At 40.6% G+C, this 23,612-nt stretch overlaps 1 protein-coding gene across 1 annotated transcript in view; it reads left to right on the forward strand.

The window, feature by feature from the left end:
* Positions 1–23,612, forward strand: part of LOC114638329 (receptor-type tyrosine-protein phosphatase T) — a gene marked incomplete at its 5' end in the record, with an annotated part of 162,875 nt that overhangs the window by 34,192 nt on the left and 105,071 nt on the right. The window contains one exon of the mRNA XM_028786753.1: positions 6,791–6,939. Within this exon, the coding sequence (XP_028642586.1) occupies positions 6,791–6,939 (149 nt within the window). The remainder of the gene's footprint in view (positions 1–6,790; positions 6,940–23,612) is intronic.

Consider the following 23,612-nt stretch of genomic DNA (forward strand, 5'->3'; position numbering starts at 1 on the left):
GTGTGTGTATTTATATGGCTTACCCATACCATCACCCTCTCTTACCTCTTCCCCCTCCTGCCAAACCACTACTTCTTTGGAATAAGTTCCTCTCCTACTCGCATCCATTACTTTTAATGGCTGGCTTGCATGAGGATGGGTAGCGCTTTATTTACTTGGGGAAGAACACTTGACCAATGCGTACACCATTGAGGAATAGGACTTCCTCTCTCCCCACAACTATTTACTGCCTCTCACTCCTCAGAGAGGAATGGGGCCTCGTGCACTGTATTCCCTCCCATGCCAGAATGTTGAGGGGCTCATTGTTGAGCAGGCTGAGTCCAGGCAATCACTGTTCATGGATGCAACAATTACGTCATGTTCAGAAGACAGCGTTTCATAACTCTCCTTCCCATCTTTGGGCTCTTTCTGTTCCTCTTCAGTGATGCTCTCTAAGCCTTGGAGAAGGCGGAATGGATACGTCAGCTAGGGATGAACACTCAGTACTCAGCTGTTCTCATTGCTTTGGTCCACTTTGATGCTTTATGAGTCTCTGCATTAATTGTTGCCACTTTCAACAGAAGCCTCTCTGACCAAGACTAGAAGAAGCACAGGTCTATGTATGTAAACATAAGTATTTAGAGGACAATTTGCCACCTTGTCTGTGCAGCAAATCAGCAGTATGTTCACCCTGTGGCCTCCACCCTCCTTCTCATGGGCTGGTGATCAGGTTTACAGGGCTGGGCATGAGTTCTTTCCTTGCACCAAACCTCAGCGTCAACCGGACAGCTGCCAGCCAGCCCTCTATCAGTCATCACTACTACACCGGTGGCCACATATTCCCTGGTACGTTAGTATTGCAGCTCGGAGGGTTCACAGCTGGGTAAAACTATTGCTAGCTTTTATCCTCCAGCAGGCAGCCAGCTTTTCCTTCTGGCATTATATGAAAGCTGGCAGCAGGAAGGAAACTGAGTTCACTTTCAGCTTGGTTTCTCAGTGTCCTGCCATCAAAGTATGTGGTTTCCTCAGCATAGGCTAGTGTCATCTAATTTGCATCTCTAATCCCTTCCCTAGAAGAGAGGTAGGAGAATATTGGAACAGGTGTCTGAGTTTAAAAGTGGGAAGCAGGAACTAGGTTCTGTGACTCCTACCTGTGTACTGTGTGCCTTGACTAAGAACCCTCTATCCAGGCTTAGTAAGAGGGAGTCTCTTCTATGAAGTGGGAGACTAGTGTAGTACTCTTTCTGTTGTAAGGGGAAATCATAGATAGAGAATCAGTCATGTATTGCTGTACACTCTGTCAATAAAGTGCGTGAAGAAGGCTTACTTTTAATTGGTTTATAGCCACCTTTATGTTCTCTCTCTCTCTCTCTCTCTCTCTCTCACACACACACACACACACACACACACACACACACACACACACACATTCTATGGGCTTTAATACATTCTTGCTTTAAGGTTCAAATCTCTGAGAGTTACCAAGATAGTCTGCCCAAAGATGCTATTGAAGGGTGAGTCAGAGACAAAGCCCTCTAGGAAGGAAAAAGTGCCTGGCCACTGTCTGCCCAGGAGAGTGTACATGGCTGGTCATTTCCAGGAAAAGTCTTTAAAATGGAACTGCCAAGATTTCCGGTAATAATCTGGATACTGTATGCTCCTGTTCGAAGAGAAGAAGAGACAGGGGAGGAGTGAGAGTGGTATAAAATTCCTCATGGCCTCTATTTCAAGAAAGTTTCCAGTCTGTGCTTGATCTTCCAGCAGTGGGGATCCTCATATCCCCAGCAGGAACTGGAATGGACTCCTGTCTGTTTTGTTTCAGTCAGTTTGTTTCAGTATCATGTCTAGCAGCCACAGGCATAAAGTAAGTTCATATTAATGACTTATCCAAAAACCTCATGAACAATGGGGAAGAAAATTATTTTAAGAAAAGGATTGAAGAAGTCTACAACAGGAGAGAGTGCTTTTTTAGTTGGTTCAGATTACTGTCTTGAAACATTCTCCAGCTTTAGGAGTGTTCTGCAGAGAAATCCACAGGCTACTTTCTGTGTGTTCTCTTTTCTTCAGCTTTTGGTACCCCCTGCTGGTGAAATCCTGTAACCTAATTGACAAGAATCACAAACCCAATAGAGAAATATTTGCAAGTTCAGAAACGTCACATGTACTTGAGTGTTAAAGGCCCTGAATATCTTAGACCTTAATTAATGAGAGGACCACCCCAGGAGTCATGACTATTTTATGATGTTTTGGGTGTTTTGTTTTATTTTGAATGTTCTGTGACTTGGGATAGTCTGCGGGACCTAAAGTTTACAACAACAAACAACACAAACAAACAGACTTCTGTGAATATTCCACTAATTCTGCAAATATTACAAGAATAAAATGCTGAGCTATCTACCCAAAATAGTCCGAGGCACAAACTGATGCCATGCAGGGTTCCCCTCTCTTTACCTGTACTTATCTACTTTTGACGTCGTTATAATTTGCACTTAGAGCAGGATAACCATCTTTTCTACACTTCAAATCTCAGACTTTTTAAATGGAAATCTGTGCAACAAATTTTTCAAGTGTGGACTATGATCAGATCCTCGGCAAGGAATTGGAGTGGGTACCGGGAGTGAAAAGCCCTTCTCCCAAGAGGTGCTTCCTGGTGGGTGAGTTGAGTGACTAACACAGGAGTCATGTGGGCTTAGCTGATATGATGTCCATATGTTACCTGGTCTCCAGCCAGAGTTCAAACCAAGGGTTAATGTTCTCATAGCACCAAATATTTCTTCTCTGCATTCTGCATCTCTGTAAGTCTCTATGTCTGCACTTACCTATTTAAGGCTTGTCTTTGTCATTTATCTCTGGGTTTGTAAAGGGTCAAGGTGAAGAAGACAAGGCTCTCTTTACACTTAACAGAGCCTGATACATATATGTGCTCAAATGTCTGTTCAAAGAATGAGTCAGCCCGAGAGGAGAAAATAACAGTTCTGTTAGTGGAGCAGCAAGAAGCCTCAGAGAAGGTCTGACATTGGAATGACTTTCAACTTGAAGGATGAAGAGAGATGCCCAGTGGAAAGGAATAAGAAAACATCCAGGCCAAGAGTGTTGAGCAATGGGGTAGGGGGACATAGTTCCAGTTTGCTAGGAGATATGGATGGGGGGGGGGGCTAAGCTGAAGCCCAGTCCACATTTTAAAGATCTTGGGTATTTTCAGATTTGAGTTTTCTCTAGAAGTGAAAAAATAAAAGAGGGAAAGATAAGTTGAATTCTTTAGTAATGACAAGAAATACCATTTTTTCCCTGTTACCGGTATTAGTTTTCATTTTTAAATTTTGAATTCCAAAGGATAGAGATAGATCTCTAGCTTTGAGTTTGTTTGTTTTTTTTTTCTCTGTGCCTCTTCCATTTCCACCTTTAGGGCTATGTTTACTGCCAAAACATTCATATAGGATTTCCATTACCAAAACACTCACACAGGACTCCTATCACCAAAACAAGCAGGAGATTTCAGCCATGGGCTACATACCCTGGATACTGCTATGGTTTAGAGGAACCCATCCCAACCCCAAAAGATTGTGTGTTAGGTCCTGGATTCCAGAGTGCAGTGCTATGAGGAGCTGTGGAACTGTAAGGCTTAGCGGAGGTCCTTAAGTCAAAGGAGGACATTTAAGACCTCAGCTTATGCAAATCATTTTGCTTCCTGGCTCTTGTCCTGAGCAGTTTGCTCTGCCTGCTATGTACATATAAAATCTGCAGCCCTTGTTAGAGTCAATGAAGCAAGTGGGGTCACCCAGTCAACGACTAGTAAGGAACCTTTTCTCTTAAGAAGTTCATTGTCTCTGGAATTTTTTTTTTATGTAAAGGTAGCTAATATAGATGTTATATAGCTGATATTTATAGCTTAGTTTTTAAATACCTCCATGCTTTGGAGAGGTTCAGGCTTTCCTTTTTTTTTCTTTTCTTTTTTTATATAGGTATTTGGCTCAACCCAAATATTTCTATAAAATGTCATTTTTCTAAGAAGCAGTGAGACCTCTTTTGGATATTATTATTCCTTTGGAGGCCGATGATTTGTGTTGAAGACAACTCTCACTATATTATTTTACCCTGAATGGAATGAGATTGGCTGGAAGTTCTGCCCCGAAGGAAATATTAAAGCCTCTGATTCATACTCATTTGTAGTTCTCAAGTTAATTCTCTTATCAGATTTCCTTTTATTTCCTGCTGGGGCAATGTGAGCAAGCTTAGATGGAGGCAAAATATCTGCTGTATATCCTTTCAGATTTATGATTAAGAAGGTCACATATACATTTTTAAACACACTGCTTTTTGATAATGGATGAAGAATAAAATTTTGAATGCCATCAGCTGCAAAATTGTTCATTTGTCTTATGTCGCTCTTCTCCTTGCCTGTTGATTGACTGATGATGGTAGAAAGAGCCAGGCTGAGCAAGGCCTGATTTCTTGTCATTTCACTGTCTACCTGAAGTAGTTCTACTCATACAACAGTCTGCCTGTGGCCAAACCATGAATGACCAAAAAATGTGTTTCTTTTCTTGAGTGCAATTCCTTCCCCAGGCCAATTTTTAGGAATAAAATAAATGAAGAATTCCACTTTAGGCTGCATGGATCTTCAGATTGTGGCCAAATGAGGAATTATAAAAGCTTTTTTCTTCTCTGCCCAGATTCCTGGATCCAGGTTCACTCTGCCCTTTTCTCTGCCATGTTTTCTGCGGCAGAAATGTGTTTTTCAAGGACTCCCTCAGAGGAGTCCTTTAACACCTGAAGCTTTTAATGAGAGCTGCTCTAGGAATTCAGAGGATGGCAAAAGAGGAGTCAGGGTATTGTGGCCCACAATTTCTTCTGTGTGTTCTTCTAGGACTGACTAGACCCTTCAGGAAAAAAACATCTGCCCTTTCTGGATTTTTCTTTTCAGCTCTTTCACTGGGGGTTCTGGTTAGATCTTCACCTGCTTGTTTCTCTGGGCTCGTAGGTGGGAAACAAGGTGTCTTGTCTCTATGTTACATCACCTTTCTATCCCCGATGACATTTTTTAACAGTCCTTTTTATAAATAAAGACTTCTCAAATTATCTTCATTTGAAAGTGCCATCTGCCATTCTATATAGTCTATACCTACATATTAGACCCATATTCTTAGGAGGAGGCTGTCAATTGGGAGTTAGTCCCAGATAAATCCTTCTAAAATACTTCTCCATCCAGATTTTTTGTTTCTTTTGGTGCTCCTTATGGAAGTGAGATGTCATTACCTCTTGAAATGAACTATCTCATGATTAGGACATAGTTTCTATGTTATGGTTAGTTTCCCCTCTTTAGGATGTTTGTTATTTCCAGGCTGAAACAAAAATGGCAAAGGTTAAAGTTAAAGGCAGGTTCTGTGAAGACTAGAGCAGTACACTCAGAGAAGTTTATCCTTGAAAGATTTATTTACCCTATAGCTTTCCATCTGCCAGGAACATAATGACTATATTCAGATATATGTATGTTGGGAAAACCCATAGGGACCACATGCAAGGAAGGGTCATCATATTTTTATCTTTTGTGATATATCTAAGCCCCATCATTTTAAATTTAAGTGAAATAGATTTTTTAATCCATAAAAGAAGAGGCCTTTGACCTTTTTAGTTCCCCGGTGAGGAATCAAAGTCACTGTCACTTGGTATAATTCAAAGACAGGTGGAATTCCACAGTGGAACTGCTGGGAGGGGGTTAAGACATTAGAATGTGATCAGCTGAATCAGCAAGGATTTCATAGCATTTTCCATGTGCTTGCTGTCATGTATGTGCTCCGTACTGTGCTCTGTGTATTACATGTGCTGCCTCATTTAATCCTTAGTCTGTATGAGGCTAATCCTCCTTGTGTAGAAGAGTTCAATGGACAAGAACAGTAAACCTGCACCAGGCAGGCAACAGAGGTAGGCTATGAAGCCATGTCTGTCTAATGCCAAAAGAGGTTTAGCCTCAGTAGTTGGTGTCAGGACTACTAGGGGATCTTGGTGACTACATCTTCAGGTAATTCAGATTTACACTAAACTTTGAGAAATACTTCTAACGTATTATTATTATTATTATTATTATTAAAGGCTTCCATGGTTCTCTAGGACTGTTGCTCCTATAGAAATGTCTATGAATCGGGTCCAACTCTGGCTTATCTTTCTTTGAGCTAAGAGACTAACCTTTACCCTCACCAACCATCAACCCTTACTTCGGTCTACTGCTCTGAGTGGGTTCTTTCATTAGTCAGCCTCTAAGGAAAGCTGAACTGTATCTCTTATGAAATACCTAAGCCTTATCAGTTAAAATGTAAGCAAAATAAATTGTTAGGTCCATAAAAAAGCCTTTGACCTTTTAGTTCCCTAGTGAGGAATAAAAGTCGCTATCTCTTGGTATAATTAAAACAGAAGAGATAGAATAGGGACTTTGGAGGGAGGGAGTATTTAGTTGCATGAAAACAGAAGGAGCATCCTGACCTTTTCCTCCCTCTAAGAAAGTGGGTGATGTATATATAATAGAGTCTCTCTGATTTCCCATTATAAGTTCAATTATATAACATGCTCATTTATGGAGAAAACAACTTAAATTGCATATTTCCTACTAAATGAAATAATTTCCAGTTTCAGAATAGAATGGCTTCTGTTTACTTGACCCTGATATTAGAGAGCCAGCCTTGACTCTGCTTTTATTGAATGAACTAAATATGGTGTTGAGAATGGGGCATGGGAAAAGAGACCAACCTACATTCCCAGGCCTCTAATGCAACTAGAACCATCTGACCGTGATTTTTCCCTTGCACATGTCCCAAAGGAAGCTGGCTAAGAAGCAGAAGGAGACCCAGAGTGGAGCCCAGAGGGAGATGGGTCCTGTGGCCTCGACTGACAAGCCTACCACCAAGCTCAGCACCAACCGCAATGATGAAGGCTTTTCCTCCAGCTCTCAGGACGTTAATGGATTCAGTAAGTCAAGCCAACTAAGGTGAATGGAGTATCCATAGACAATTTTGGTCCAGGTGCCTCTCCTGTGGATCACTTACAATGACCAAGTCTAGTAAATCGTAAAATCAGAATGCTTTCCTGAGATATCAGATGAAGAGTGTTTTCCCTGGCAAAACTTTAGGGTAGCCCAACCTGATGTAAAAGGCATATTTAAGAACATGGGACTGGGGGTGTAATTCAACCAATAAACTTGTCACATGAGCATGAAGACCTGAGTCTGAATCCCCAGGACACAAAGAAAAAGTTAGTCAGGGTAGCATGTACCAATAAGCTGAACACTAGGGAAGTGGAGACAGGGTGATTTCATAGGGTTTGCTGGACAGTCAGTCTAGCCTAATCATTGAGCTCCAAGTCTTATGAGACACCATGTCTCAAAAATAAGGTAAGGAATGATTGAGGTAGTTATATTAACCGCTGATATTCATATACATATGCATGTACACATATGCAAATATATGCACATATCTATAAACCATATATACCAAAAAAAAAAACAACTAGAATCTATGCCTAAGCAGGTAGAATGGGAGCAAGTCATCCTAAATAGTCAGGTCAGGTAGTTAAAAATAAGTATAGTTACTAAGAAGGAGGAGGAAGAAGAGGAAGAGGAAAGGAGGAGATGACTTTAAGCCAAAAAAAAAAAAAAAAAAAAAACAGCATTCTGTACTGAACTTACTGGCTGACAGTTTTCAAAGCTATTTCACATTTCCTGTGTAATATAGATGAGTCGTAGAATGTCTTTGTCTCTGTCCCTAATATTTCAGAAACTGAGGTTTAAGGAAACAATCTCTAAAAATCACAAAACTGTTGGGTTCCATGTTCTAAGTGGAAACTGTGTTCCCAAGCAAAGTTTTACTAGGCCAAGACTATCTTCATCTTCACACAGAGTTAATAATGTGTCCTTGGCTAATATAAGTAGTTTAAATTCCATGGTTGGCCCATCCAAAGAAGAACTCCATAGCTGGGTAGTTATAAGCCTATGGTGACCAGGCTTAAGAAAACTTCCTTATGTTCTTTCAACCATGCTATAAGCTAGTTCTTTCCTAGATTTGATACTAAGATAGTAAATTTTCACCATATATCTTGTACATTATAGACAAAAGAAACCATATTTCATAAAGATCACTTTCGATATGGTCTGTCTGAGAGATGCAGAGTGATGAGAGCACAAGAGGATAAAGGAAATCAATATAAACATTGCACCATCTATGATGCAGGCACACTGGGTTCATATCTACCATCAGCCTGAGAGACACTTAGTAGGGCTGATCTTATTTGGTGGGTGAGATACGTTTGACTCAAGTTTCCATCATTATATAGATCATTTCTCAAGGATTCAAGATCCCTAAACTAGAGTACAGCATAAAATTTGAAAAGTTTTCCAAGCAAAATGATGGATGAGAGATAGGACAGGGACTGGGGGTGATGGATTTTGTAATGCTATCCAGACAGTTCTTAGAGATACCCTAGTTAAGTACTCAGAACTTTGAGAATAGCAATGACTATGTTCAAATGGAGAAGTATTGTCTTTGGGAGCAAAGATTAGTTTAAATCTATCATACCACCCAAAAAAGGCTGAGAAGAAAAGAATACTCATCCTTTAACTGTATTCACCGATGGGTAATATTTTTTTCAATATTGACATCTGGTTGCACTTTCTCTCACTGAACAGAATTTTCTGAGCTATTTAGAAGTTGAGGTTTCTAGAACATTCCATCTCTAGAGATTTGGGTATGTGGCTCCTATGATGTAAAACAGCTCTTCATCATACCACAACAGAATTAGTCTTCTGTAAGAACTAAGACGTCGTTCCAATGATATTGAAGATGCAAGTCCACATTTAAAGTTCCTGTGTGTCCCCAGAATATGCTGGATCTTTTGCTGTAAATCAAAATCCAACCAAGGTGCTCATTTCCATTTGGTTTTTCTAAAGTCTCCTGACATTATTTTTCCTTCCAGGAATCTGACATTTTTTTTTTAAAGTCTGAGGTTGTTGTTCTATAGAGTGATCCATGAGCCAGAGTTGTCTGATTTTCCATCAGATTTCATTTAGGTTAATCATTTTAGAAAAAAGATATACAATACAGTGGTATTGTTTACTGCTCTAAACTTTATCAATAGCTACATGATATCACTCTGCTCCTATTGACCATGTAAATTTGAATACAACTTAAGGTTGAATAATGCTTTGAAGACAAAAAATCTAAAAATATACTGACAATCTTCTGAACAAATTTTAAATTTTGCCTCTCCTTAAAGATAAGAGATAGTCTATGGTCTGTCTAACCCTACACATGGCCTATTCCTGTCCTTAATCTGGGTGAATTACCTGTATTTGTATATTTGGCAGGATTCAGGAAGGGGAGGAAGACACAGAACCGGGGAAGCACAGAGGAGCTGGCTAGGGAATGACCTTGGTGTGTACTTGAAGAAAGGTGGATCCTGAACTTCACTGAACTGTCCCTGGCTCTTCAACTTTGAGCATTGCAAGTTTAGCCTTTAAAATGATACTAGTTTCAGTTATTCAAACCAAAACTCTCCTGCACATCCCAGCCTTGTGTGCACACTTTTTCCCTGTCATAAGAGTTCCCCAGGAAGACATCAGATGCTGAAAGATTATGATCCAGCAAGCGTGACAATCACTGTGACCCTGAAATTGCAGGTCTTTAGTCTGGAGCTTGCCAGTCATATGGGAAAACAACCTAGGTCACACTGATTCCTTGGATTTCAAAGAGAAATACAACCACTGTTTTCATTGTGGATGAAAAGTTAGACCCTCAAGATAAAAACACTTCTTCACTAATGAAAAAGAAAGGGTAAGAACATTCAGTGAGGTCTGCTGGGATGTTTTAAAGGTCAAAGCTAGTCTTCTGAAACAATCAGATATGTCTGCTGTCCATATCTTATATCTATATACTCATGCACATATAAAGCCATATACACTCCTATGTATCTGTATATAGATATTTATTTTATAGATATTTCTTTTTAAAGACAGAAAAAAATTTCAATTGACTGGTTATATTCAATTATTATAAAATCATGCATTTGTTTGAATCACTAAATATTTTAGAATTCTTTCTACGCATCTAGTGTCTTCAAGCTGCAGCTATAAACATACTCTGGAGATTTTTTTTCAGTGCCCTAAAATGCATCAGGTAACATTTAAAATGCCCTGTGGGACCACTGAGATGAGATTTGAAGGGGGAAAAAATGTAAGTAATGCTTACACTAGAGATGTAAAAATTGCTTCTAAAATCACCCTGATGTATGTAAAATTGAATCTATTTTCGTGACATTAGGGAAGTGGCTGTCTGGCTTCTGAATCGGCATCTTTAAGAGTGACTGAGATTATGTGCAAATTCTGAAGCAGTGCAGAGAGAGGGAGGGCAGGAAAACATTCCTTACATCGGGAAAGATTATAGAAGGACATGCCTTGGGCAATTATTCCATTATTGAGCAGGTGGGCCCTACCTTTATTCAAATTCTGCCTCTTCCTGCTTAGGTCTGGTTTCTGGTCTTATCTATTACCAGTGACTGCTATGTTTGGCAACATCTATTCAATCAAGCCTCCCAATGTTGTATAGGAACAATGACCTCTGGGGCAGTAGGGTGATAGAGCTCTGTCAGATATGGGCTGTTGTGGTGGAGTGCTTAGGCATTCTTTTAAAAGCTGTGCATGTCACATTTCAAGGACAAACAATACACATTGTTTTCCATTTAAAGAAAAGCTGGCTTTTTATTAGGTAATCTGATTTTGATCTTGGCTGCCTTGAATACTTGTAATTTTTTTCCTGTGATCTTTTGCTCACTGGGATTGTTTTCTGGGTCTTTCTTCAAGTATACTCCTTACACATCATGCTTATGTCTGCTTCTTTATCGTCTGTATTTATGCCTTTCCCTTGCTCATTTTCAGACTAAACAAAATGCTTCAAAACAAATCGCAGTTGAATCCCTAGGACACAGGGTCCTGGCTGTCCACCTTAACATTTAACTCCATTTTTACTGGCTACCATTAGTTAGCACTCACTCAGAGATAGAATTACAGAAGATTGTGAACCACCTGATTTGGACACTGAAAAACAAACTCAAGTCCTTTGTAGAGCAGCAAGCAGGCAAGCACTTTTAACCACTGAGCCATCTCTCCAGCCTCCCGATAAATATTTCTAGTTGTGTGACATATTTCAACAGTAGACCCTTATTTTCATGTCATAGATAGCTCATAGGTTTAATATTGTGCCTAGACTACATGTAGGGAAACTGAGATCCAGAATACCTACCCTTAGACAAGTCAGAATCAGGACACATTTGCCCTTATATCAGTTAAAGCCTATTTACCCAGTTCAACCAAGAATTTAGGAATATACTCAACACGAGCACTCATGATAAAACAATAATAAAAAAATTAAGATCAGAAAATTATAAATAAAAACAAAGTCAAGCCAGTGGAACACCATAATATAATTATATCATACTTGAATCTAAATATGCAGACTAGACCATACGGACATCATCATATATTGGACCATTAAGTACTCTGCTAAATCATGAGTAGTCTGAGAAAAGTAGTTAAAAATTGGGAACTCATATCACAAGTAAATAGATTTATTCTATTATTTTTGATTTGCATGTGTGAATGAGTGTGTGTCTGTGCATGTGTATCTGCACATGCAGGTGCCTGCAGCAGTTACTAATTTTTAAATATGGATCTGTCTTTTAACTTTCTGGTAGCAAACACTCAAGAAGGAGGATACTTGGGAGAGTGCCTACTATGCACTGGATGTTTTGCTTTGTGTAAATCCTGCTCTTAAGCGTCCTCGAAACTTTGTAAATTCTATATTACCTCTATTTTGACAATGAGGAAACCAAATTTAGGAGAACAAAAGGAGATATGCCCAAAGTCACATGGCACAGAAATAGTAGACATGAGATTAGGAGCCAAATGGAGTTTTCTACTCTCAAACCAGAGCCATGCCTTGTAGTTTGACAATTGCCAGCTTCACTGAGTGAGCTCTTTGGCACTCTCAAAGACAGACAGCACTATTCCTCAGTGATAGTGTGGGTTAATTTTCTACAATGTGAGCAATGGCTTCCACCACATCTCTCTTGAACATGGATGCCTACATCTGGGTCCTGACATGGGGTCAGTTAGATTGTCGTGAGGTGCTGGGCTCCGTCATGATCATCTAAGTCCAGCCTCACAGCGACCCCGTCCAGATCATATGTTTGTTACTGAACCTGCTTGATAGTGGATTAATACATTCCTATATTAAAACATCTTCCTAAAATTGTTTAAAGAACTGTCAAAGAAATCTGTGTCCAATAGCACGTATTCTCCTTTCCAAACAGAACGTCTTTGTCTTTAATCTTTATTAATACCTCTACCATGAAGCTGGGAGGAAAAGAAAAGATACAAAGGCAAAAGGAGTCCTGCAGAGTGGGAAGACTGTGTCTCCTCCCATCCCCTCTATTCATCCAATAGCTTGCGTCAGTTGCGCCTGCCCAGTGAGTACTCTCACAGACAGGTCCTGCAGGAATTGTCCCTCTAGGAGTTTCCTAGGAAAGCCAGACTCTACACCGATGGTCTATCTTCGTTATTGCTGTGCTAGAGCAATCTGCAAGAAGATACAAAAATGAATGAGCAGGGATGGCTTCTGGCCCCTGGCTCACAACAGGGCAGGAACAGAGGTCCAGACAGTCAGCATCTTTACTGTATGGCTGTGTTGAAGCAACCCACACAAAGGACTCCAGGGCTCGTCCCCTGTCTTTGTGATCAAAATACACCTAGGAGTACACTTCAAGGACAGAGATGAGCATTGTTTTCCATTTAAAGATACACTAACCTTTTCTTCAGTAATCTGATTTTGATCTTGCTGCCTTACATATTGATAATTTGTCCCTACATTCTTTTGTTCCTTTTCTGGATGTTTCTTCGGCTGTTGTCCCTGCATATTGTGCTTATGTCTTCTTCATCTTGTGCATTCCCGTGTCATCTTCTCATGGTTCATTTCAGCCCAAACAGAAATGCCCCAGGAACTGTTTTCTCCTGATGAGAAGAGTAGCTCCTGGACCCTGAGGCACATCCCTGTAGCTCAACAGAGAGAACTCATAAAAGGGTTTCATTGGACACAGGTCATGGAATGCTCAAGTTTGACTCTGTCATAGGTTGGTTGAGCAGAGATGGGGCAGGTGGCAGGCAGCGTCAGTCAAAATGCAGCCTGATTTATTTTAGAAACTTGTTGTATAACTAGAGAAGTTGACATTGGAAAGATATATTGGACTTTAAAATGTAACAGGACTTGGAGGGGACTGTAGTAAACTCCCTGAGGTGACATGGCTACAGAAATGAGTCTTGGCCTTCTCTGGGGGTAACTATTGACTTGATGGTATGTGATGCTTATGACTGTTAGCTCCCTGAGGACCTTATCTGGGTCTGGAATTTTGCTGAATAGTTTTGTATATCCTGTCTAGACCCCAAACAGCATGGCTATGTAGAACTGGTACCCTTGTTACCTGATGTTATAAATAACATCATCATTGTTATAAAGATAACCTAAAATCCTAAGCATGGTTCCTGGGTCTTCTCTGGTTTCTTATAAGAAAACACTCTGGCCCATCAGATACTCACTGACAATTTATTTATATGAATGAAGGAGTCAATGAACAGATAATGGAATTGGGATCCATACGAAGATGTCTCTAATTCCAGAGCTTTCTTCTTTTCTCGGAGTAAATTTCATCTTTTATGAACCTGAAATCTGTCACTATAATTTCAATTCTTTTATTTCTGCTTTTTCACCTTTGTACCAATTAGTAGCCCAGTGATGGCTTTGTCTGCCCTCTGCTGTTGGATAGGGTAATGGAATCAATCACCCTCACCTCACCTATTTACCTGTTAGACTGAAGTTTCCAGAAGTTTCCAGGTCTTCTTACAAGCTCAGCAATTCCACTTCAGTCATCAGGCCCCAGAATACACACACCTGTTGTCAATCTGCTTAAAACAGTTGGCCCTTCTATTTATTGACCAATGTTCATGGAGTTGAGTTCCCAACTATGACCCTCTATTCCAGGCTAGGACTTAAGGGAACTGTCATCTGCCTCACACTAGATTCCAAACTGGCATCCAGAATACACTGTACATGTCTGAATTAATGTCCTAGGATCTACCACATGCCTGCCTACTGTAAATACCATGGTCCCAGCAAGGTTTGGCATATTTGGCCTATGTGAAAATGACTTCTCAGACACAAGAGGAGGAAAGATTGATGTCTCATTTATGCCAAGCCCACCAAGCTATGTGCTACTCTGCCTGTGTCAGCCAATAACATCATTTACTCTTCCAGGTCTGGAGTATCAAAAAGAAACAAAATGTTCAAATTTATGGTAATCATTTTCCCTCAAGAACTAATGATATTGTGGCTGAAAATATGGCTTAGAGGTTAAAAACACTTGCCACTCTTGCAGAGGACCTGAGTTCGGTTCCCAATACCCACATGGTGGCTTACAGCCATCACTGAGCCCTGTTCCATGGGATCCAGTGCCTTCTTCTGGCCTCTGTAGGCATCAGACATACCTACAGTACATATACATGCATGTAGGTAAAACACTCCTATGCATAAAATAAGAATAGATAAATCCTTTGAAAATAATACGTTCATTTAAGTGCTGAATACTTAATATTACATTTCTCAACATCATTAACATATTAAAAGGATTAAATAAATGTTGTAAACTGATGGTTTAAAGACAAGAAAAACAAGGCCTTAAAGTAGAAATTAATAGAGTTCCTAAAACTTCATACGCTTAAATGATAGAGTTAGACCTAAAACATAGGTCTGACACCTCTGTCCCCTAGCCAAAATAGTCCCTTTAGGCTGCCTTGTGTAAGATAGGCATTATTATGCCAAAGAAATTCAAGTCTGTTCTAACTGTATAGAAGTACCTGAGCTGTATAGACTTTGAGTCTGGTTAGTTTTATATGAGATATTTTCACTTATTTGCAAGTTTATAAACAAAAGAAAACAAACTAGGGTCCACAGACATTGAGCCATCCATTTAAAGCAAAATGTCTCAAAGCCCTGTCTCTAAAGGAGCACCTTCAGCTGGGGTAGTGCCTAGGGATAGATAGCCAATATGCCTTCCAGGTGATTCAAATGAAGCTCAAGTTTAAAACTAACTAGCTCAAGGTAAAGCCAAGGTCTGCCAGATGCCAAAGCCCTTGTGCCTTATTTGCTAAGTTGTCTCTGATAATAACAAAGTTGTAGGCTCTCTGGGTGGGAAGGCTCTGACTGCTCTTTTCCCTGGAGTAGATGTTTCAAAGGGACATTGCTGTCAAGGGGTATTTGACCTGAAGGCTGCTAGCATGTGTCAATACAACCAAGGATCCACCTTTCGAGGGTTCCCTCCCAACCATGTAGGATTTTCCTCTCCAGTTTATCTGAACAGTGAAAAAAACCTAAGAGTCAGGATGGAAGGAGCGGAAATTTCCAAGGTGAAGCAACAATGAGTCACAGGGCAAAAACCAACAGCTCGACAGAGCCTCATGCAGAGGAATGCAAAAGAGAAGTGCAAAAATTCCGTGCAGGAACAATTATCTTTTCTGGTTGCTCCAGGATTAAATTGAATCTGGGAGAAGAATTGAATGTTACAAGCTTGCCACCTCCAGTTTTATTGAATATTTTACAGGGATTATTGAATATTTTGCAATCATCCACTTGACTGACAGATAAAGGACACGCTTATTAAACTCCTGGAAACCCAGGGTTTGGGTGGAATTGTTTGCTCTTTGGAAGAAAGAAATGGGAATGTAAGTAGCCCTTAAGGAAGTGAACAAATTGTCCATCACAAACAGTATGGAGTTAGATTATGACAAGTTGCTCAGAAGAATTTTGAACAAAAATGGATGTAACACAATGAATAGTAAAATTAAGAAGTGTCTGAGATCATGTCTGATCCAACCTTCTCTTACTAAAAAGTGGAGAATTTGGTCCTGGGGGAAGGGCTTTTCCTCAGATCATTCATTAAGTCACTAATGGAATCGGGAGTAGTGTGGGGGCTGTGACCCTTCTAGCCCCTGTCCAATAGTTTCATTCAAAGGATTGAAATGCTGTGTATACTGTATAGTCATTAGTGGTTTGTCTTCTTGTAATTTCCACATACATCCCCCTGTCCCCAATCTGATTTCTGCACAAATAGAACCTTCTCAAATTGAATTATCCTTTTCATCTTCTCATTATGGGAGTAGCTGAGGTGTTCCTTTAAATATTCATCGAATGCCGACTATAGGGGGAAATATTATAGGGATTGTAAAGATAAATAAGACACGGTCTCTGCCTTCAAGGATATTAGTCTCCTCCATGAGGAGACTTGTAAGTGGATTTGTTTCAATAAATATGGTAAGTGATAGAGGAAAGGCATGTATCATGTCCCAGGAACGCCAATCAGAGGTTCAGCAGGTAATTAACTCTGCCTGAGTTAGCAACTGCTCATTTAAACTCCACATAAGAGAGAACTTATCCCAGGTAAAAGGTACAACAGCTCAGATGTGCCGGAAGCATCACAGGCTCAGAGCCCAATGCACTTTGCTAAAAGCATATGGCCTGAGACAAGACTGAACAGGTAGTTGGATTAGAAATGGGTGTGGGGCTCACATCTGTGACCAACTTAAGTTCACATTTCAAGGTGGTTATTCTTTTGAAAAGCCGAATAATCCTAGAGCCAGGTGCCCTTGCCTTGTGCTGAATCCTGGCCTCACAGGCTCTGTGACTTGTACAGCATCATCTTTCCACTGCAGGAGTGTGAACCACAGTTTGTCATGGGCAGACTGTCACCGTCACTGTATGCTGGCACAGTCATTCCCTCCCAATACCTTTTCAAAAGGACTTCAGTGAAGCGACAAAGCTAACAATTTATGCTAGGCCACTGCATCTCCAGAAGAAAATAGAATAGTCCTCCATACTTCACAGGTGGTCCTGAATTATAACTGGGCACTTAGAAAGTGCTTCTTGCAGTAATCAGGGATAAAGAAAAGATGCTGAAAATGTAAATATGTAGTTGCTAGGTAGCAGAATCAACCAAGTCTTACAGATCATTTTTTTTTTTTTGTCTCCTCAGCTCAAAGCTGTAGGCTGGGAAATTTAAAAAACACAGATAATTCTACTGGCTAACGTTTTGTGAGTAATTAGTGGCCAAAGCACTTCAAATGGCTCATTTTGTACAATATTAGAAGCACTTGTATGGGGCAGATTACAGAAACTGAGGCTCAAAGTGCCTCTGACTCTTACAATCTTCCAGCCTCTCTTTTGCAATGATCTCTGAGGCTTGGCCAGAGGGGATATGTTATGGATGTGCAATTTAGACAGGAACATTCTATTGTCTCCCATCCTTTGCCTCTTAACTAGTATGGGTTCTGTATGAGTCACCATCTACGGCTACAAGAAATCTCTGACAAGGGTTGGGAGATGCAGTAATCTATGGGTGTAGTGGTTAATCATCATAATTTAGTTTAACTCTATATCTGTTTAGTAGGATAATAGTGAAAGGTTCTTCCCTAGGTTATAGATCCTGTCTACCTGCAGTTTCTAACCCTGGTAATGGTGACATATATGCATTTAATATTATGGATTGGATCTTAAGTCAATCAAAAAGTAGTTACTCCTATGACATTCATGCCACTATTGCACAGAGAGGCATTTCTTGCCAGGCCAGTAATTATTGTAGATCAGAGACTTCACAGATGGGTAATACTGGCAATTACTTTACACTGATAGTATGCATAGCACCTTCCAACACTCTGTAATCTATCCAGTAGGAATGAAGTTTCTGCATCAGAACCAACTTGATGTTTCCATGTTCCATTACTCTAGTGTACGGTGTCTTCAAGGAGAGGTTCTTATTGTAAAGTTCTAGAGGGTAACAAAAAAAAAAAAAAACATAGACAGCAGCCTATAATGTCTGAGGGTTTGTGAGACCTCACTGGCCAACAAACCACTTATGGCATTAAGCTTTTAATTTGTTAGACTGCAGTATCTGATAGGGGCAATGCCACCCTGTAATGGTTATAGGGTAACAATATTCAAAGTCTTTTGATATTTGAGTGTGTGCGTGTGTGTGTGTGTGTGTGTGTGTGTGTGTGTGTGTGTGTGTTCTACAGCAGTAAGGTTCCATCTGACTTCTTTGAAAGATCTTTAGCGTAAGTTATATGTCCATCTCCCCTCCTCTACATGCCCTCCCAGATATGCCTACAGTTCCAGCACTGAGAAACTGAGCATGGAGGATCAAAAGTTCAAGACTAGCCTCACCTATATTGCAAAATTGAGACTGGCATGACCTATATGATATCCTTGCTAAACAAAAACTAAAATTAACCCAATTTTTAAAAAAGGACAACTTATTCTAAACTTTCAAAATATATAGAACTCATGTTTTTTTTCTCCATATTCACTGACTCTCTTCATCTCTGTCCAAGTAACCAGCATCCTCATCTTCAACCTCAATAAAAGATCATAGTACATAAGTAACAATAAATAATCTCTATACCCATCCTAATCTTCCTCTACTCCCGGGATTTTATCTATGCCATTGCTCTACCTAGACTGTGGTGGATGAAGGAGAGCTCACAGGCCAAATCTAGCCCAAAGTATTGATTAATATAAACAAAGTTTTATGAGAACACATTCATTCCTGTTTGCATATTTCTATGGGGACTTTTATGCTGTAATAGTGAGTTAATTAGTTGCCATAGAGACCACTTGACCCACAAAGCCTAAAATATTTACTCCCTGACCCATGAGAAAATCCTAGCCCCTAATTGATTATTCTAGCTGTCTACTCATGAGTTATTCTCGTGTGATGTTTTTATCTTCTCATTCCTTTATCTGGCCTGTTCCCTTTCATCAGTGGCATCACTGAGTCATGCTTCCCCATTTTTACCCTGAAGGCCGACTACGGTTTTCAGACACATTTGTCTAAGGTCTACTTTATGAAAGGTCTAAGATGGGGGAAAGCATTTAGGGTTTATTGCTCCCTTATCCTCAGCATGTAGCATAGTGTCTGTAACAAAGCAGATACCCAAAACTCTTTCTAACAAGTGGATGGATGATAGGTAAGGATTAGGCAGAGAAGCGCTGCCTGTTCAGAAAACTCTAAGGAAGATTTGGCATAAATGGCACCACATGCAGTTGTACTATTTTCAACGTCTATAAGTGGATACAAGTGGATAAAGGAATCAAAGAATGCGCCTTTGTCTGTCAGGTGTCACCCATACCTTAGCCCCTCAGGAACATCTGTCACCAACCCCAGCATTCTAATACTCAAGGCCATTTTATGCATATTTTCATGGTTCCTGACATTCTGGGAGTTGTGACTCAAAGGAGCCTTTGAAACTTAGTCACTGGTAATCTGGGGATGTATACAATCACCCCTCTAATACCTTAAACAATATGGGGGTCTAAATGAGAGGTCTTTAGAGCACATACAAGTGGGCAAATCTCACTTTGGCTGCTACCTGGCTCTGCCAAGTAGAGGAGGCAAGAGAAACAGCAAAGCAGCATTTATAACAGACTGGTTCTCACCGGTCTGCTTGGCTGCACATGTAGACATGGAGATATGGCTTATCTGAGGGGGTACCGTTGACAATGAGCACCCGTTACACAGGTCTGGTCCATGTAGTCATGGAGAGCCAGCTACTCCACTTGCTCTGGGAACCACGGGCTTTCTATAGTTAGTGTAACTTATTTACCAGTTAAATAGGAAGGCATTCGGGGCCACATTGGTTTCCTAGGAGAGTGGTTTGTAGGTAAGATGAGATAGCTAGGTGAGATGTACACTTGCAGGAGATGTGAAGAGGTTCCATTGGTTAAGGACAATATGGTGCAGGAATCGGATTTTACAGCAACAAATGTCAAGGCAGTGAAATCAGAAAAGGAGAAGCAAGTGGCCAATCCCTTTACGACATCAAAATTTATTAGCAAGACAAAGAGCAGGCACTGTACTTTGGTCACAGTTTTGTGGGTCAGGAGTTTGGACAGAGTACAAGGGATGTTTGCTTTTGCTCCATGATGCTGGGCTGTCCTGAGTGACCAGAAATGACTATGACATCTCCCCTTGGGCCATATGTGTAGCACTTCAGTTCTCTCTCAGGTAGCATTTGCTGGGGATGAAATGGCCAAATGTGTTTGCATCTCTGATTCCTGGGCTGAAATGACTCAAGCATCTGGAGCAAGCTAATATTGTTCTTTCCCCATGCATCCAATGGGATCCCTTATAGCATGGAGGGCTCAGAGTAATCAGATGCCTTTCACCATAGCCAGCTTCTCCCAGAGGGAGTATTTCAGGAACATCAGGAAGAGTTCCTGTTATCTTAAAAATAAGGTCTATGTACCAGCATCACTTCTGCTGGCTGTCATCACTGGGAGCAGTCATAGGCCACTTAACTTGAAGCTACTTGAAGGGCAAACTCCATTTCTCTACAAGTGAAATAGCATTCAAATACAGGAGGGAAAAACAATCAATGGTGTTAATTGCCATCTACTGTATAATGCGGATTCTCTTGTGAGGTTTGAGATGTACTAATCTGTAGGTGTAACAATAAATCATTAGGAGTTGGTTTAATACTATGCTCCTGTAGTAGAAAGCTGTCCCCTAGAACCTATGAGCTGTCTAGCCATGGGTTCTTGGCCTCAATAACTTGCCAGTTAACACACAGAGAATCATAACTGGTCAAAATGCAGGGAATAAGAGATTATAAAATGGTTGACCCTAAATGGGACATCTGTAATGCATACACTCCGCCCAGTTTCTAGACTTGGGGATCATTGCAGAAGAATAAACTGAAAATTTATGGGAGGCAGAGGCAATGGACAACTTCAAGAAAACAGTGTTTTTCAGATATGGCAGGGCAGTCACGCATATGAAGTCACAGAGAGTGGGACAGTGTGCAGAAAACTGGCACAAGCTCAAGTCAGAAAAATCCCAGCATAGTGGGGGGAGGTAATTATCAAGTCCCATTTCTATCTGAGGAGCTATTAGTAATCGATAGCTTCCGGGAAAGGGGAGAATTCATTTTCTTTAAGGATATGGCACCCATAGGAGAACCTTACTCTAGTGGATGGCCACTTCTCCCAGAGTATGGATCCAGAACAAATAACACTAGATGAGTTAAAATAAAGAGAGGATGTGAGGTTAAGTGTGTATAGGGTTAGGTGAGAGGGAGAGGGCAGATATGATCAAAACTCAAAGAATCTTATGTCCCCCCAAATTACTAAAAATATGTAGTTTTTAAAAGATTCAAAGGTAGTCATCTTAGAGACAAACTAACATGCAATTATAAAAGGAGAAAAATAATACATAGAGGAAGGGGGTTAAGGTGATGTTTGTTCTGGCTAAAAGTCAGTATAACCAGTATAACCAATATTTATCGATAGTTCACAATTTACCAGTCTCAACTTTTGTTAGTGTTAGCACTGCTATTACCAATAAACAGTTAGGCAAGGTATCTGCAGGTTTTCTGTCCCTAAAAAGTTTCTTTTTCTCTCTTGTATAGTTCCTTGAGGATAAATATATACTTTTCAAAGAGCAGCCTAGTGCTAGTGAGATGGCTTAGCATGTAAAAATGCTGGCCACCAAACAGGATGACCAGAATTCTATTCATATGTCCCCATGATGGAACAAGTAAACCAACTCCACTGAGGTGTATTCTAAGTTCCATTTGCCTCCTATGGTGCACACACACACACATATACATGCACACACACATACACACATACATGCACACACACACACACACTAAAGCAATGTAATTAAAAGTTTTAAAAACAAGAGTCTAAAAATATTAACTTTTCCTAGAGCTCCCAATGGAATACAATGTGGGAAGTATCTTTTGTTTTTATGTTTGTGGTCTTCATCCTCCCTAAAACCAAGCTCTCCCTGGTATCTTTTTTAGTAATTTCATTCCAGTGGACACACCGTTGGGAATGGTTGGCCCTCTTGTGGTACTTGAACTACTAGCTCCTTGGTATTAAGTGGTAAGAGATGAACACAAGCAAGTGAACAATGGGCCATGTCTTAAAGAATATGAAAAAGTATTGAAATGTATTGATTTCTGCAAGGAGCTAAGGTAGATGTTAAAAATGGAGAAAAAGGATTGCCATCAATTTTGTCAAAGCCATCCTGGTGACTGTGAGGTAAATGTGCTGGAAGTAGAATGGATGAAACCGCGCAAGACAGGTCTTATTTTTCCACAGAAACCAGGCTTCTAGCAAAGTGTACAAAACACTGATGCACACCAGGACTTTTGTTACATGCATATACACACACACACACACTCTCTCTCTCACACAGTCTTGCACACACACATATACATACACACACATACACACATGTACACACATACACAAACATATACATACACACATACTCGGAGAATTACCAGCCAATACAAACAAAAAACAAACAAAAAACAAAAACAAAAAACAAAAACCGGAATGACCACCTTCTTAAAATAAAGGTGTAAGAAAATGTTACATTCTCTTTTTTTCTCATTAATGTATTTATTCATATTACATCCTAATCATAGCCCCTTTCCCTTCTCTCCACTGAGTTCCACCCTCACTAGCTCCTCTCTCTATTACCTCCTCCCTTTCTCCTCAGAGAAGAGGAAGCCCCCATGGGTACCAACCTGCCCTGGCACATCAAATCACAGCAGGACTAAAGGCATCTTCTTTCACTAAAGCCCAACACAGCAGCCCACCTAGGGAAAGGGGATCCAAAGGCAGGCAATAGAGTCAGAGACAGCCCCTGCTCCAGTTGTTAGGGGATGCACATGAAGACCAAGCTGTACACCTGCTACATATGTGTAGAAGGCCTAGGTCCAACCCATGCATGCTCTTTGGTTGGTGGTTCCGTCTCTGTGAGCCCCAGTGGGCCCAGGTTGGCTGTGGGTCTCTGCATCTGTTTCCATCTGCTGCTAGATCAAGCCTCTCAGGATACAGTTATACTAGGCTCCTGTCTGTAAGCATAGCAGAGAATCATTAATAGTGTCGGGGTTGGCTCGCTCACATTGGATGAATCTCAAATTGGGGTAGTCATTGATTGACCATCCTTTCAATCTCTACACCATCTTTTTCCCTGAGCATCTTGTAGGCAGGACAAATTTTGAGTCGAAGGTTTTGTGGATGGCTTAGTGTCCCCCTACCTCCACTGGAAGTCCTGCCTGGCTACAGGAGATGGTCGCTTCAGTTTTCATATCACAATCTGCTAGGGGTCTCTGCTAGGGTCACTCCCATAGACTCCTGGGAGCCTCCCTGTCCCAGGTCTCTGGCTTGTCCCAGAGATGCCCCCCACTGGTTTTCATTCTCCCTCCCAGCCCTCTTCCACTCCCATCCCCCATTTGATCTCCATCCTTGGTCCCTTCCTCACCCCTTCTCCCACCTAATTCCCTCCCTCCATCCAGCTCTGATGTGTGTTTTATTTCCCCTTCTGAGTGAGATTCAAGCATCCTCCCTTGAGCCCTCCTTGTTACTTAGCTTCTTTGGGTCTGTGGATTGTAGCATTGTTACCCTGTACTTTATGGCTAATGTCCATTTATAAGTGAGTACATACCATGCATGTTTTTCTGGGTCTGGGTTACCTCACTC

This window comes from Grammomys surdaster, unplaced genomic scaffold, assembly GCF_004785775.1.
Source record: "Grammomys surdaster isolate TR1022 unplaced genomic scaffold, NIH_TR_1.0 125574, whole genome shotgun sequence".
Classification (NCBI taxonomy): domain Eukaryota; kingdom Metazoa; phylum Chordata; class Mammalia; order Rodentia; family Muridae; genus Grammomys; species Grammomys surdaster.